At 42.2% G+C, this 15821-nt stretch overlaps 1 protein-coding gene across 6 annotated transcripts in view; it reads right to left on the minus strand.

Annotated features, from left to right (window-relative positions):
- TUT7 (terminal uridylyl transferase 7) overlaps positions 1–4291 on the minus strand; it is a 32063-nt gene extending 27772 nt beyond the window's left edge. For 4 of the 6 annotated variants that reach the window (XM_042877388.1, XM_042877392.1, XM_042877393.1 and 1 more), the window contains exons 1-2: positions 4224–4291; positions 1565–2091 (exon numbers count right to left, since the gene is read on the minus strand). In XM_042877388.1, coding sequence (XP_042733322.1) covers positions 1565–2060 — 496 coding nt within the window. In that variant the 5' untranslated portion in view covers positions 2061–2091; positions 4224–4291. Of the gene's footprint in view, positions 1–1564; positions 2092–3796; positions 3818–4027; positions 4200–4223 lie in introns of those variants that run through there. The other 2 variants (XM_042877389.1, XM_042877391.1) reach the window with 2 other exon arrangements.
- Between the last annotated feature and the right edge of the window lie 11530 nt (positions 4292–15821).

Genomic DNA, 15821 nt, shown 5'->3' on the forward strand with positions numbered 1-15821 from the left:
AACAGCAGTATAATACTACTAACTAACAGCAGTATAATACTACTAACAAACAGCAGTATAATACTACTAACAAACAGCAGTATAATACTACTAACAAACAGTAGTATAATACTACTAACAGTAGTATAATGCTAACAGTAGTATAATACTACTAACAGTAGTATAATACTACTAACAGTATAACCTTTCTCCCATGTCATCGTTTTATCATTTTTAAGAAATAAATTACATTCTTTATACTTTCTTCTAGGCACATTTACCACTACTTGTCTCTTTGCTATCTGGCAGATAACCACAGTAGGTTACATTATTTGTTCCAGAATGGATTTCCAAAATTAAAGTTGCATATCCTTTTAGATACAGTTTTAAAGAGAGGCTTGCCTTTTCCTGCATGCCACTAACTCAATTCCCCTGTGTAAATTTTGCTCTGCTCTTTCCTTCTGAGACTGAGCTTTACTTTGCAATTTATTTCTAACAATGGGAGACACTGGACACCTGCTCAGAGTTCATCCTCTTACAACTGATGTCAAGAAAAAAGACAGTAGAGTCTCTTTTATAGTAGAGTAGATTTTTATACATCAACTAGCAAGACCTTCCCAGGAGAGGAGCAGAACAGACCATAATCTTAACTAGAATAAGAGACCTCTTGATAACAGTTAGCTGATCCCTGCCCTCTTAGCAGCACCTCAGCCAGGTCACAATCTCTCTTATTTTACCTAACTATAAACATATAAAAAAATGTTGGTTTATTTTTTAAGATTTTTTTTTTAAGAATAAGATGAGAGGTAATGGCCTTAAGTTGTACCAGTGGAGGTTCAGGTTACATATCAGAAAAAATTTCTTCTCAGAAAGAGTGGTGACACATTGGCACAAGTTGCCCATCTCTGAAAGTGCTCAGGAATGTGGTGGGTGGAATGTGGCACAGAAGGACATGGTTAGCAGGAATGGTGGGACGTGGTTAGTGGGCATGGTGGTTATGGGTTGATGGTTGGACTAGACAGCCTTAGTGGTCTTTTCCAACCTGAACGATTCTACGATGCTTCTCACTGCTTTAGTCTACTTACACTTTTTTCTCATACTCAGATTCACAGAAGTTCTGATTATACTTATGACTTAATGGGAAATACATTATTTGTTCTTACTGCACTACTTACTTGTGAGTATTAAGTTCTCACAACATCTCCGACACATTGTTTTCAGTCTTCATTAATATGCACTTTTATGGACTTCAATGGCAACTCTAGAATTTTATCCTGTAGCAACCTAAATTAATTATCTATTAACAGATTCAATCAAACCATACCTGGAAAACTGCAAACAGGGACAACATACAGTTGTTGTAATTTCTGTACCATGTAAAACCTAACACAATTTATAAAACAAGTTCTATACCACACACTGTATCAACTTGTTTAAAGTGATTCAACATAATAGAGTAAATTTGCATTGTATGACAGAACAAAAACATTTTTTTGATTTAACAGCGATTGTAGAAATTTTACTTTTCATTAACATATACAGAAAGGTACCAAATAGTATGTATAATACCAAACATCTTGATTACCAGAGCTTCCTCTCTGCAAGTCTGACACGTCTTCATCTGCTAAGTCTTTCTGAAGTTGTCGTCTTACATTTCTGTTTCCTGCACCTTCAACTTCGTGAAAAGAGTCCTTTCTTGTTCTGTTATGCGTGGGAATCCAGATTCCAGATCTGTAGTCTCTCCGGTTTTCAGAATTACCACGGTGGTCATCAGATATCCACTTCTTTATTTGGTCTTTTTGAGTGTCACTCAACTTTGACCCTGGACTGGGAGTTATATTTTTAAGAGAATTTGGGCTACTGAAAACAGTACGTGGTCCTCGTCTGGGACTACCTCCATAATGACCTGGTGTTCCCTTCTTCTTCTGCAGGCTGATATCTATTTTATTGCTATGGCCATTTCCATATTCATCTGTTACTTGGTAGTCTTTCTGTGAGAGACCTCCTTTGAACTCTTCTTCAAATATTATCTCTGGTTCCTTACTTTGTTTGGTAATGTAAGGCTTCGCAGTGTCTCCCATAGTTATTGCTATTTGATTCTGTGGTTCGCACCTAGAAAATAAAAGTTAAAAGGAGTATTTTAAAAATAATCAACCAATAAATACAGACGTACTGGTTACTGAAATCTCAAAAATAAAAGCCCTAGCTCTGTAATACCGTAAAGACAGGAACATCTTGGTGAAAATGAAATTTTACTTCAATCAAATAAAATTCAAAATTAATATAAGCTTCTCCTCTTGAAATGTCTAAAGCTGGTTCACAAAATGCAGTGATAGTCCATGGCCTTTTTTTTTTTTTTTTTCTTTCCCTCAGTATACTCAGCTCAGTACAAAACTTTTAAAGAGTCACAGAACAAACTCTGGTACACACAGAGTATTTAGGCAGCAGTAAAGGCAATGCTCCAAAGTGATGGAACAAAAGGGAATGATTTTAAACTCAAGGACAGAACATTTAGACTGGATGTCAGGCAATGTTCTTTAAGGAGAGAGTGGTGAGGTGCTGGAACAGGATGCCCAGATAAGCCGTGAGCGCCCTGTCCCTGGAGGTGTTCAAGACCAGGCTGGATGGGGCCTTGGACAGCCTGGTCTAGTATAAGATATGCAGGTTTGTGGCCCTACCTGTGACACAGGGTTGGAACTTGATGATGTTTGGTGTCCCTTCCAACTCAAGCCATTCTACGATTCTATGAAAAGCTAATTAAAACCATCATCCAAATATCATCCCCCACTGTCACCTCTGCAGACACTGTTCACTTTGTTAAGGATTAAAATCGTGATCAGTGTTACAGATGAGCAACAATTGGTCTGAGGCAAACATCACCCAGTGATAAAAAAAACCTTAGCTGCTAATGGACTTTGCACTTTTTACCTCTTCCAGAACTCAGAGGTTTCATATTATTGGGTAGTAAAAATGCATATTTCATACTACTTCAGTATTGCCTAAAAAACATGGGCTGCCAACATGCACCCCAGACTTTACCACATCTGTTTTCTTACCATAAAAAGCATTCAGAGTACTGTAATTAAGGAGCTAACTTAAACCTGGGAGACTAGGAAAGGAGAGTTATCTGGAAGAGATGTTAAACCAAATAAAGAAAAATCAGTCCGTGCAACTACACTGTATTTTACATGATTGAAATCTAGCCATATACAACCAAACTGGAATTTTTTTCTCTTTCAAAAGAAGATTTATGTGCTTAAGACTGCAGAGAAAGCTACAGAACTACTGAAGCAGTAGATAATTCACTTCTAATGTATTCAGTATGGATACTGGATGCTTGATTTTATAGATATCTATCTACACCTATACACACACTCACATATGTATGTACATACATTTACATATGTGCATATACATACACACAAAAAAGTTCTGCAGGCTCCAAAGGCACCAGTATACCATATCTCAGTGTCTGCTTCCTACCAGCCTGAAGCTTTCAGTGTGTAACCACCACATAAGCAGAGCTCTGTTCTTACAACAGTGACAGTTCTTGGGTCCCTCTCCGAAGACCTGAACTCAGTCAGTTGCACATTACGGCAGGGGTGCAGTCATTCTAAGTAGGAACCAATAACAATACCGAGTACAAACTAGACTTGCTTCTTATGCTAGGAAAGAAGCTGCCACCAACTTCTTATTAAACAGGTCCCTCCGCAGTCACCTCGCGAGCCCAGCCCACGCCCACGCACAGGTCGGGCAGGACGCTCGGCGCGCCCCGGCCTCACCCCGCAGCTGACACGAGGCAGGGCGCGGCACTCACGTGGCTCCGGACGGCCAGCGGTCAGCAGCAACGCCACCGGTGCGAGAGGCACCCCCCGCGGGGTCGGGAGGAGCGGACAGTGCCGCCAAGCTACCGGCCGGCTGCCGCAGGGAAGGGCGCCGTCAACGCCACGCAGGACACGCGCTGCTAAGCCCGGGACCCTCGTTCGCCCCGCAGCCCCCTCTTCCAGCCCTCCTCGCAGCACGCACACGGCTCCGGCCCGCCTCCTACCTCCCCGCTCGGCCCCTACAGCAACCACCCCGGCGCTGAGCGGAGGAAGGGAGGAAGGGAAGGAAGGAGTAAAGGCCACGGCCCGGGCCGCCGCAGGCGCGGAAACTCGGTCGGGGGAGACGCTCGGCGAGAGGGCGCCTGGGAACACGGCGGGAGGCCCCTCCCGGCCGCCATTCGCCGAGAGAAGGGCACTCACCAGCCGCCGACACTCCGACCCCTACCGCCTCCCCGCCATTACGTCGCGGCGGAAGCGCTGCCGTTCCCTCAACGCCGCCGTCCGCGCGGCTCTTCCGGCAACCCGGCCCCGCCTCCCGCTCGCATGGCGGTGCCTGCTGTGCCAGTGGTTCGCCGTACTGTGCGCCGCCATTAAGTGATCATGGGGTTTCCAACGTAGGTCATAGAATCATAGAATCACAAGGTTGGAAAGGACCTACAAGATCATCCAGTCCAACCGTCCTCCCATTACCACTGCTACCACAAGCACTAAACCATATCTCGCAGCTCCTCATCCAGATGTCTCTTGAACGCTGCCAGGGACGGTGACTCCACCACCTCCCTGGGCAGCCATTCCAGTGCCTGACCACTCTCTGAGAGAAAAAGTTTCTCCTTATGTTTAATCTAAACCTCCTCTGATACAACTTGCAGTTGTTTCCTTGGGTCCTGTTCGTTGCTTGGGAGAAGAGGCCAAACCCCTCCTCGTCACACCCTCCCTTCGGGAAGTTGTGGAGTGAAATGAGGTCTTTCCTGAGCCTGCTGTTCTCCAGGCTGAACAATCTCAGGTCCCTCAGCAGCTCCTCATAAGACTTGTTCTCCAGACTCCTCACCAACTTTGTTGCCCTTCTCTGGACACGTTTCAAGGCCTCAATGTCTTTCTTGTAGCGAGGGGCCCAAAAGTGAACACAGTACTTGAGGTTGCTGAACAGGCTACTTGCTGCAAATGTGCAGTGTATCAGCCAGCCTCGGCAAAGGCAGTCCAGCTAACATGAGAAGATTTTTGTGGTACTTTAGTCATTATCCTTGTAACAAAAGAGTAAATACATTGATCTGAACAGTCACAAAAACAGTCACGAGTACAAGTAACTTGGAGAATAGGCACTGAGTGCAATGCTGTTCACACATCGAGGTGGAGACATTTCTTCCCGCATCTGGATGCAGTATTCCAGGTGTGGCCTCACCAGTGCAGAGCAGAGAGGGATCTCTTAACCTGCTGGCAGCGCTTCTTTTGATGCAGTTGACTTTCTGGGAGAGGGCACATTGCTGGCTCATGTCCAGCTTATCAAACACCATTACCCTTTCACTTTCACCAATCTTTTACCCTTTTACCCATCATTTACCCACTTTTACCCTTTTACCCATCCACCATTACACTTCCTTTCAGCAGACTGGGGAGACAAATGACTGTCAGACAAATACAAGAGTGGTAATGATAAAAAGGTGCTGTGCTGTAAGTGGGTGGGAAAGAGAATTAGTAGAGCTTGTTAAGTTCTTGAATATAAAAAAATGTAAGTTCTTGAAAAAAAAAAAAAAATACTAGAAGACCATATCTCATGAAGACAGGCTAGATATGTGTAAGTCAGACTACTGGCTATTACAGAACCATATTTCGTTTTTAAAGACATCTAATTTGTGGATTACTTCAGCACTGATATTGAATCTGACACAGACTTTTTGTTCCAGCTTAAGCTGGTCATTACATTTCCAGTTTCTCCATAACTACATATACTTAGCTTCATATTGTGCTTTGACAACAGCGGACAGCAAAGCGCCATGCAGATGTTCATTCACAGCCCTTCCTCACATGCTCTTTCTTCTTTCTTTAGGAAAAGAACAACAACAAAAAAAGAATTGTGAGACCTCACAGGTTGAGGTAGGGACAGAGTAGGTAAGAAGGAAAAGAAAACAAAAAGCACCCCCAACCCATCAAAGAGAATACAGTAACAACAAAAAAAGCCCTAACAACTTATGCAGAATACTATTGCTTACCTCTAGTGGGGTGATGCCCAGCCAGTCTCCAAGCAAATACCCCAGCCAATTTTCCCCAGTTTCATGGTTGAACTTGATGTGGTATGGGTATGGAGAACTTTTTCGAGTTTGTGCCAGCAGTCCTGACTGTGTCCCATCCAAACTGCCTGCACGCCTCCACATGCAGAACAGCATAATAAACTGAAAAGTCCTTGTTTTTTTTGTATGCACTGTTTAACAACAACAACTAAAAATAGTGGTGTGTTAATGCCACTATTTTCATCAAAAATCCAAAACACAGAACTTGCCAGCTACTATCTCAGCCAAAACAAGTATTTAGTACATTTTTTAATTAGCATTTTTTGTTGTGAAGCATACTATTTTCTACTAGGGAAGTTTTCCCCAGAAAGAAAAACAAAAACCAAACCAAACCAAAACAAACCAAAACAAACAAACAAAAAAACACCAAAATGACAAAATGACAAACAATCAGGGTTTACTCTGGTTCTGTAAGCTAAAATGAAGTAAGCCAGTGTCAGAAACCCACCATACTGGTACTAAAGGGGATGGAGTTGCCTGGGAGCAGGAGTGGCAGGAAGCAGAGTACGTGTTTTGACTGTCAGCCATCTCTTGGAGCCTCATCACTCATTTGCAGTCTCTCACTTCTAAATTTCACTGTTGAATCACTCCCGGCTTCGAAAGCAGCTAAGAAGTATTGAAAATGTTGCTGCTTGTCCAAGTGAATGAAAGATTGCTTAACTTCCAAATTAGACAGAAACTTGTCAGCTAGATATTTTACAGTGAGATTTTCCTGAATACGCTGCAGCTCACTGATGTACTTCTGTGCAGACAACCTGGCTCAGTCAAAGTTTTAGATGCTCACAACTTTTAAGAATTATTTTGTTTTGACAGAGATATTCAAGCATGAATTTATCTGTGGAGAGCAATCTAATGAAAATCCCCAGGTGCTGAAAATAAAGTGATTTACACGTGGACACAGAGGGTATATACACAGAATTAGCCCTTTATCAGTTAATCGGTTACATCTGGCAGCCTACTATGAAAATGCACGCAAAACTTACCACACTGTAAGCTGCACCTTGAAGTGGAAGGAGAGTGGGACAAAACCCTGAATGTCTTAGAAGCTCAAAACATGCACTGCTGACCGCAAAAACCATAAATTACAGCTTGATTTGTGTTCAGTAGATGGCAGCAGATTCAAAAGAATTGCTGAAAAGCTGTAACTCAGATGAACTGTCAGTGAAATCAAGACCTAAAAACATTCTTATGCAGCAAAATAAAAGTGTGAAAACAACACAAATTTAGCTAGCCTGGGAAAGGACAACAGTGGGGGGAAAATGTCAGCACAGGCTTCAGCTTCACCTGGCGAGTCATAATTTGCCTGCACTTTCAGGCTCATGTTCCTGCTGATATGTCTGCCATTCCCTAGGCTCACTTGATTAAAGTTAGCAAGTCTATGCCTCCCTGTGCCACCTCCAAGTATTTGTTCTCTGTGTGAACAGTGCCTACGGGAGTATTTTAGAATAGACTGTACTCTTTTGAAGCCTTTCTTATTCTCCCTCACTTTCACTTGAATATTTTCTCTGAAATATTTTTTTCTCTTTTACAAAGGCTGTAAAAGTGAGGTAAGCAAAATATATTTAGCTAACAGTCAGTGTTATTCTAACAAATCACTAGATGACCACTGTACCTTCTCCTGAGAGTTGTCTCAGTTGGGCTCAGGCATGCAGCATGCTTAGAACTCTTATAAAACTGATAATCTAAAAAATAAAGGGCCTGGGGAAAAATACCATAAATGCAAAGCATCACCCTTTCCATTGATAGAAGTTGTTGTTTTTCCAAGGATTCAGATCTTTGTTCTTCACACTACACAGGTCCTGAAGGTTTGTCAGTACCACTGTCACAGAATCAATGGGTCACAGAATGGCTGAGCCTGAAAGGGATTTCTTGAGATCATGTTGAGATCAATGCCCTTCTATCAAGCAGAGTCATCTAAAGCAAGTTACATTGGAGTGTCCATCTGGGTTTTTAAGTATCTCCAAAGATGGTGATGCTTCAGCCTCTCTGGGCAACCTGTGCCTGTTTGACCACCTTCACAGTAATAGACTATTTTCTCATGCTCCCTTGGAATCCAGTACGTTCTAGTTTGTGCCGACTTCCTCTTGTTCAGTCAGCAAGAACTACTGAGAAGAGTCTGCCTCCCTCTTCTTAGGTTCTCTCATCATGTATTTATACACACTGTAACACTCTTTTAGAAGCAGAACAGGCACAGCTCTCTCAGCCTCTCTGTGTATGAAAGATACTACAATCTCCATATCATATTTATGCCCCTCTGTCAGAGTTGCTTCAATATGTCCGTGTTTCTCTTGTGCTGGGAAGCTGAGAGCAGGCCCAGCTCTCCAGATGTGTCTCACCAGTGCTGAGCAGAGGTGAAGGATCACCTCCCTCAACGTGGGGTGTTAGTGCTATTAGCTGTTGGCCTTCTTTGCCTGGAGTGCACGCTGCAGGTTCATTGTCAATTTGGCATCCACTAGTACACTCTGGATGTTCTTGGTAGAATGACTTTTTCAGCCCTTTCATCTCCAGGAACATACTGATGCATGGTGTTTTTCTTCCCCAGATGCAAAACAACTCAATTATTTGTAGACCAGTTCAATTCATTAAATTTCATGAGGTTCCTCTGAGACCATTTCTCTAGCTCAGATGACAGCACAGCATGACAAAATGAAGTCTCTCTTCATAGTTCTGTATTTTCTGCAGGCTTGGTGAGGATGCACCCCATACCAGTGTTCAGATTGTTTGTGAAAATGGTAAGTATATTTAGTCCCAGTATCGACTCTTAGGGCACACTGCTAGAGACTGGCCTCCAACTGGGATTTGTGCCCTTAGTTACAATCCATGAGCTGGGTAAGAGACAGCTATACAGGGAGATCCTTCTAGCAGAAGTTTGCACAGTGCAGTGTAAATGGCAAAATGATTTGCTTGGTGGTACAGCCTGTCGTCATTCTCAACCTGAAATACATGATACTGGCCAGAGGATTTGTCAGTCTGCAGAACTATCTACAATTAGGTTTTTTGTGGCATAAGGACCAAAGGTGTGATTTTTCCACAGCACTCTGAAGTGTAAACCAGGCTTACTGTGTGAAGGGGTAATGAAGCCTGGTTGTGACGCTATTTCATGGCAGACATTCCAGGATATGTGCTCACCCCATAAAACAGACGTCTCCTACACTCAGAGCAACCAGGGAATTTTGACAAGATTGCTGATGTTACGGAAAATATTAAGCAATAATCCCTTCCATCAGCCTAATTCCCAGTTCCTCAGCTGGCTAAAAATGTTGCAACTGTTTTATTACAGTGGATAGTTTTACAACACCCACATGTTTTTTAGTTCTCAGGTTGACTGAATTTCTGAACATCATCATAAATTAGAAGTACAGAACTTGACAAGATGTTTGTTGTGAGAATTTCTTGTTTTAAGAAGTACATCAATAGTATTGACTTTACTTATTTACTGTTTGTAAGAAATATAATTTTATAAAATGAATTAAATTAAATTAAATCACTTGCATCAGGAACGGTGTTGCCAGCAAGAACAGGGAAGTGATCGTCCCCCTGTACTCAGCTCTGGTGAGGCTGCACCTCGAATACTGTGTCCAATTTTGGGCCCCTCAGTGCAAGAAAGACATTGAGGCCCTGAAGTGGGTTCAAAGAAGGGCGACAAAGCTGGTGAGGGGTCTAGAGCACAAGTCTTATGAGAAACAGCTGATGAAGCTGGGGTTGTTCAGTCTGGAGAAGAGGATGCTCAGGGGAGACCTTACTGCTCTCTATAACCACCTGAAGGGAGGTTGTAATGAGCTGGGGGCTGGCCTTTTCTCTCATGTAACTGGTGATAGAATTAGAGGGAATGGCTTCAAGCTGCACCAGGGGAGAATCAGGCTGGATATTAGGAAATACTACTCTGAAAGAGTGGTCAAGCACTGGAATGTTCTGCCCAGGGAGGTGGTCACAGACCCTGCAGGTGTTCAAGGAACTTTTGGATTTTGTGTTGAGGGGTACAGTTTAGTGAGAACTATTGGTGATAGGTGCATGGTTGGACTGGATGATCTTGTAGGTCTTTTCCAGCCTTGATGTTTCTGTGATTCTGTGACTCTGTGAAATGCTTTCATTAAATACAGCCTACATACACACAGCTAGATATATATATCTGTTTGTGTGTGAATGTGTAAATATGAGGGACTGAATACTCATTTCATGGGAACTGATATATTTCTTTTGACTTCATAAACAGAAAATTACTATGGTTCAGGAAAAAACATGGATCGTCTTACACTAAGATTTTCTCAAGATGGTCATCTTGAGTCATAAGTACTGGCCTTTATCAGCGTGAGTCGTCCTGAATTACATGGTGGTGTTCTGTACCGCTAAGAATCAGACTAGTTACGTAAGATCCCCATGTTATCATTAGGTATTTAAATTGAAAATGTTTGTTTATGTTTTAAATTGCTTTTGTGTCATTAGTGGGACACTACAGGCAGATGAAGAATTATGCTATGTAATATTGTTCATTTTGTCATGATTTCCTATGTTTTTCCTCCTGAAAACATAGCATTAATAATTCACATCTGCACAACAGGAGGATCCAGAAAATCATTCTGCTCTCAAGCAGTTATCTCCTGTGTCAACACATCTCTGGAGTAGGCGAATGGAGCTGTGTTGGATATGGTCTCCACTAGCTCATGTGAAGACGGCATTTTGACCTGTGGCACCAGCACCTGTGGTGGCACAGCATGTCTTCCTTGTCCCTGCAGCTGCAAGTTCTTTCTCCAGCAGCTTTCAATAAAAAGGGAAGCACTTCCACTGGAAGTGGCTTTGAGACCAGATGCCTGATGGTCTGCTTGTGCTTGATGGGCATTTTCTGAAATGGATAAACAAATAAAGTGGAAAGACTTAAGCCAAAAGCTTTAGATTGTCTTCTTGCTGTTGTGTCATTAGATAAGTGGATTCTAGATTATTTGGAAAGAAAAATGAAGTTTTGTCTGGACATTTTTATATCTTTTGTTATTTACAGCTTCCAAGAAAGCATGTATGCAGTCTGGTTGCCAAACTTGGCTATGTAAATTGTTACACATGATGCTGCCTGTTTGTTTGATGAATGTGCCGGTATATATACGCTTGATCTCAAGCATATCATTCTGCCTTTGTCAGTTTCTTTGCAACAAGCACAGCAAGCCAATGCTGTAAATAAACTGGAGTGACTTAAAGCTTCTCCTTAGCATAAGTGAAATTGAATTTATTTCTCTACTTTCTGGGATCAAAATAGCTCTTTGGGGACAAGCGTGTATGATTTTGTGGAAGTGGTATAGCTGGTGCTTATACTTAAGTGCTTAAGTATGCACTTATGTACATTGCAGAGGAAGGCAATGCAGGTAGAAGAAAACTGGGAGGAATCAGTTGGAGGTAGGAGAAAATGGCACAGAGGAGTCCCTGGCAGCTCCAGGACCTCTTGGAGGGGGAAAGTGGGACAAGTAACATTTCAATACAATTTTCTTGAAGAAAACAACCAATATTACTCAGAGTTGTATCTAAAAGAATGAAGAGATCCCCAAGGCCCTGTGAGGATGGGCCCTCAGGCAGTAAAAAGGATGTGAGGTTGCCATACATCTGGTTAGCAGAGGTTAGCGTGTTTGTAGCTGGTGCTGGCAACTGGGTGACTGTGAAGCGAGGGCTGCCTTTATAGTCCTTTTTCTGATGAGCCTCCCTCATTGGCACATACTCCCCTGCATGTTGCTAACTTTTGCAGCATCAGATGCTGCACTGATCTTTTTGCTCAGCTGCTGCTTTGTATCTCCTCACATCTTTCATGCCCAATTAGCATCTTTACCAGTAGTGAGAGTAGGTGGATTGAGCAGAACAGTTCTGTTGCCCTTGAAACTGCAGGATCTGCAGGATCCGGCACATGCTGGCACAGCACTTTATTTTCTGGTGTCAGTTCTTGCTGCTTGGATAGAGGCAGGTGCCAAAAGCCCCTTGATGCTTCAGCCAAAGCTATATATTTTTAAAGATATTTGGTCAGTCCTTGACTTTCCCTCTGTCTTTCCCAAATTTACAATATCAGGCTGTTGTCTACTTGCCTGAAGCTTTTCCTGATGTTTTTAGCTTGTAAAAAAGCTTCAACTCAAAGAAAGCAGATGATGTTGATTATAATATTCAGTTATTAACAAAGAGTCCCCCCCTCCCCAAAAGCAAATGTACACTGCCCCAAACAAAGTTTGCTCTGACTGTGCTTAGGAAATTACTTCCTAATTACTAAGAACATAACACACAAGTCTGGAATGTAAGAAATACTGAATATACAACCCTGAATATAGATCTGGAAGCTATATGAAATGCAATCATCTTCTGACACCCTTTCAGCATGTTGGATAGTAATCTGCAGTAGTTTCATTACATTTATAAGACCATGTGAAGTAAACATGAAAATGAAGTTGTGCCATTTGACTCTACGTGGTATTTCCCTGGAATTTCAATAGCTGGAAGATTAATGAGAAACAGGTTCAGATCAGCTCTCACACAGATTACCAGCATGTCTGTCCTTCCGATGTATTGTACTTGCCTGTGTATCGGTGTGTTGGACTGTGTACAGGGGTTGGCAACAGCTTTTCTTTTTTGCTGGGCCACGAGAGGGACCCAGAGGCATAGGCTACTCAAAGCCGTTAGCTTCCAGCCTGGATTTTCTGAAAGCAGCTTTTTTGTCTCCTAGCTTTAGTTTTCAGGAATTTTTTACTACTCACCTGCATGCTTTCTGTGGGAAGATCTGAGAAGGGCACTTACCAAACAAATTGCTTTAGGTAATAAATGATTGTTGAGCAGACGGAGAAAGACTGTATCTTCTAGGCCAATAGTTATAAATCATGTGAAAACATGAGGAGGAAAGCATCTACCCTGATGTATTATACCGTGGGTGCATACAAGAAAAATATTTTTTAAAAAGTCAGTGTCTGGAATTTTCCCGTTATTAGTATTTTTGAACATTTAGCCAAGCAGACAACTGTAGATGTGATGATACAGTTCCACAAATTAGAGGAAAGCCTTATTAAAACTAAAGTTGCTCCATAAATATAATAAATTGGAGATATTCTGTAACAGTCAGCTTTGCTGTTGCTGCTGTTACTCCAACAGCTGTGCTGTTTCTAAAATTCTAAAATGTGGAAACAGGGCATTTCTTCCACAGCAATGGAAAACATCCTTGATATCTTCTGTTTTGTTATGGAAATAACAGCTCTATCTACCTATGGGCTGACTGAGCAGCTTCATTAAGTGGTCCTGAGAAATACCTTTCCTGATGAGGAGATCTTACCTGCCTTCACAATGGGCTGCTTCCTCTTCTTCTGTTGCACATGGTCAACAGACACAAGGTAGGGTTATGTCCTGTGTCCACTGACTGCCCTTCTGCTGCCCACTTACGCTGTTTTAGTCAATGTAAATGATAGCTATGTTTTTATCATTACAAAAGTTATTTCCACTAGGTAGTGGAGCCAGGAATTATTTTACTGCAGAGACAGTTTCTTGTTATTCAATGGAAAACTTATGTTGGTGAGTGACAGTGTCATAATTTGGCCAAAGACTAAATTAAGCAATGCTGTGTTACATCTGTACAGCACCTCAGGCTAAGATCAAGATTAATTGCAATTGCTGCTAAGTCAACTCAATTTGTTCTTGGAGGAGATGACACACTGTCACCCCAAATCCAGTCACAGGGAGGAGGGGCCCATGGGGCTGAGTCAGGAGCGGGGCTAAGAGCGGCCTGGGCCTGGTCTAGGAGGAGACCACTCTCTGTCTCACTTTCCTGCTGTCAACCCACAGTCCACCTCTGCAGGCCTGGAAGCGCTGCAGAGCCGCTCTTTGGTCACACACCTGCCAGAAGGGCCCTTCAGGGATTTCCCGAGATCCTGCATGCAGGGCAGGCCACGCAGAATTCTGCCTGCGCAAGGAGCTAACTTTTATTTTCATCTCTGTGTTGTGTAATCGGAAAATGCAGTAAAAAGTGTGGTGACAAACTGATATTAAAATGGTTCCCTTCCCTCTCTGCTTTTTCTGGCAGCAGCAGAACACGCACCGACAACACACCTTCCATTACTAATATTTTGAAACCCAGAGCAGGAGAGCGCCTCAAACCGCAGCCTTGCAGCGTAATGAAGAATACACACAGCTGCAGTAACAACCACATAATTATTTAATTAGTTTTTGACAGGTTCAAATTGCACAGGCAAAGGAATGCATGAACCACACATGGAAACCTGCCAGCAAAGGTTTTACACGTACGCAGATGGTTTTAGCTATTGTAAGCGCAAAGCCAGGATGTTGTACATTTACTGCAGAACCTAACGGCACATCATGCACTGCAGATTTATACCAGGGGAATAAAAATGCTATGTGTAATTATTTCTTCCCCTTTATGCCATAGTGTTTCTTTTATTCTATTTAACTTTCCATAGCTGAATCCTGTGAGATCAAAGATGGCAATATTTTAGCATTGACTTAAGTAATCCGTAAAGTAACAGCTTCTTTGGGCTTTTGGAATAAGCAATCATAATACCACTAATTAACATTACATATCACTTTCTATTTTAAAGTCCTCTTATGGATATGAATTAACACCTCTGTTAAGAAGTTAACATTTGGTATCTTTATTTTGAAAATGAGAAACCAGAGGAGCTCAGAGGACTACAATAATTCCAGAGGCTCAAGTGTGATTCAGGGACAAAAGAGACAGCAAATTAAGAACTTCTTAGTTCTCGTTTGGATCTGTGGAGAGCTAGAACAAGAAAGTTCAATACAGAAATATAGGAAAAAGAATTGCCTGCCATGGTGCTGATGGGGAGGGGACTGGCAAAAGTAGCAATCTGTCTTTGGAAAATAAACTATTCCAGAGGGGAAGATAATAATTTAGGAGCGAAGCAAAACCTAATGTACTGTAAATATTTGCTCTTCTGCTGCTGCAGAGCCAACACCCATCTCTCATGTCACTCCAAAGTGTTTATAATTTCCATGTGTTGCAAGTTCTATGATTCTGTATTAGAGCGGAAGTGATTTCTCGTGAGTGCACCTAATTAAGGCTAACAGTTTAAATAAAACAAGGATTAATTCAAAACTTTACTCTGAGCTCTAAATGAACACAAACTTTGTCTGAGGCTTAAAAAGTTAAGTCCTCTCTTTTCCCACATAATTTTAGCTTTCATATTTTCCAGTCTTTGCTTTTTATGGTTCTGGCTGGGATAGGAAATGCTAAAAGCCCACAAGAAAAGGTTATTCCCAGAGAGCTGTGTAAGATATTCACAACAAAACCCTAAAGCATGTGGAACACATGTGGTTTCAAGTTTCACAAGGAAGTCAAAACCCAGACTCTGTTGAAGTTTATGACGTGGTTTGAATGAAACTAGTCCCATTTTCAAAGAAATCTGGTCAGATTCCTGGTTTTGAGATGAAACCTTTCAAAATCACAGTTTAGCAAGGCCTGGGGAGAAATCTCAGTGGTAACCAGGGCACTGGGAGAAGCACTGGAGCTGAGAAAATGAGCACAATGCTGGTGGGACTCCTAATGTGGAGCACTGTAGTGAGAAGTTGTATTGAGGGCAGTGATGGGACACACTGAAACACAGATAACATGCGCTGAGACAGATAACATGCATTGAGAGGCTGGGGGGCTCCCATCATGGCCTTCAGAGAGCATCTCACTCCTTTTTTACAGGTGCTTCCAGTACACACTGGAGAATAAAAGTTAGGAGGCCACAAATTCTTCAGAACTGCA

This window comes from Lagopus leucura, unplaced genomic scaffold, assembly GCF_019238085.1.
Source record: "Lagopus leucura isolate 7727_CA_CO unplaced genomic scaffold, USGS_WTPT01 Super-Scaffold_100018, whole genome shotgun sequence".
Classification (NCBI taxonomy): domain Eukaryota; kingdom Metazoa; phylum Chordata; class Aves; order Galliformes; family Phasianidae; genus Lagopus; species Lagopus leucura.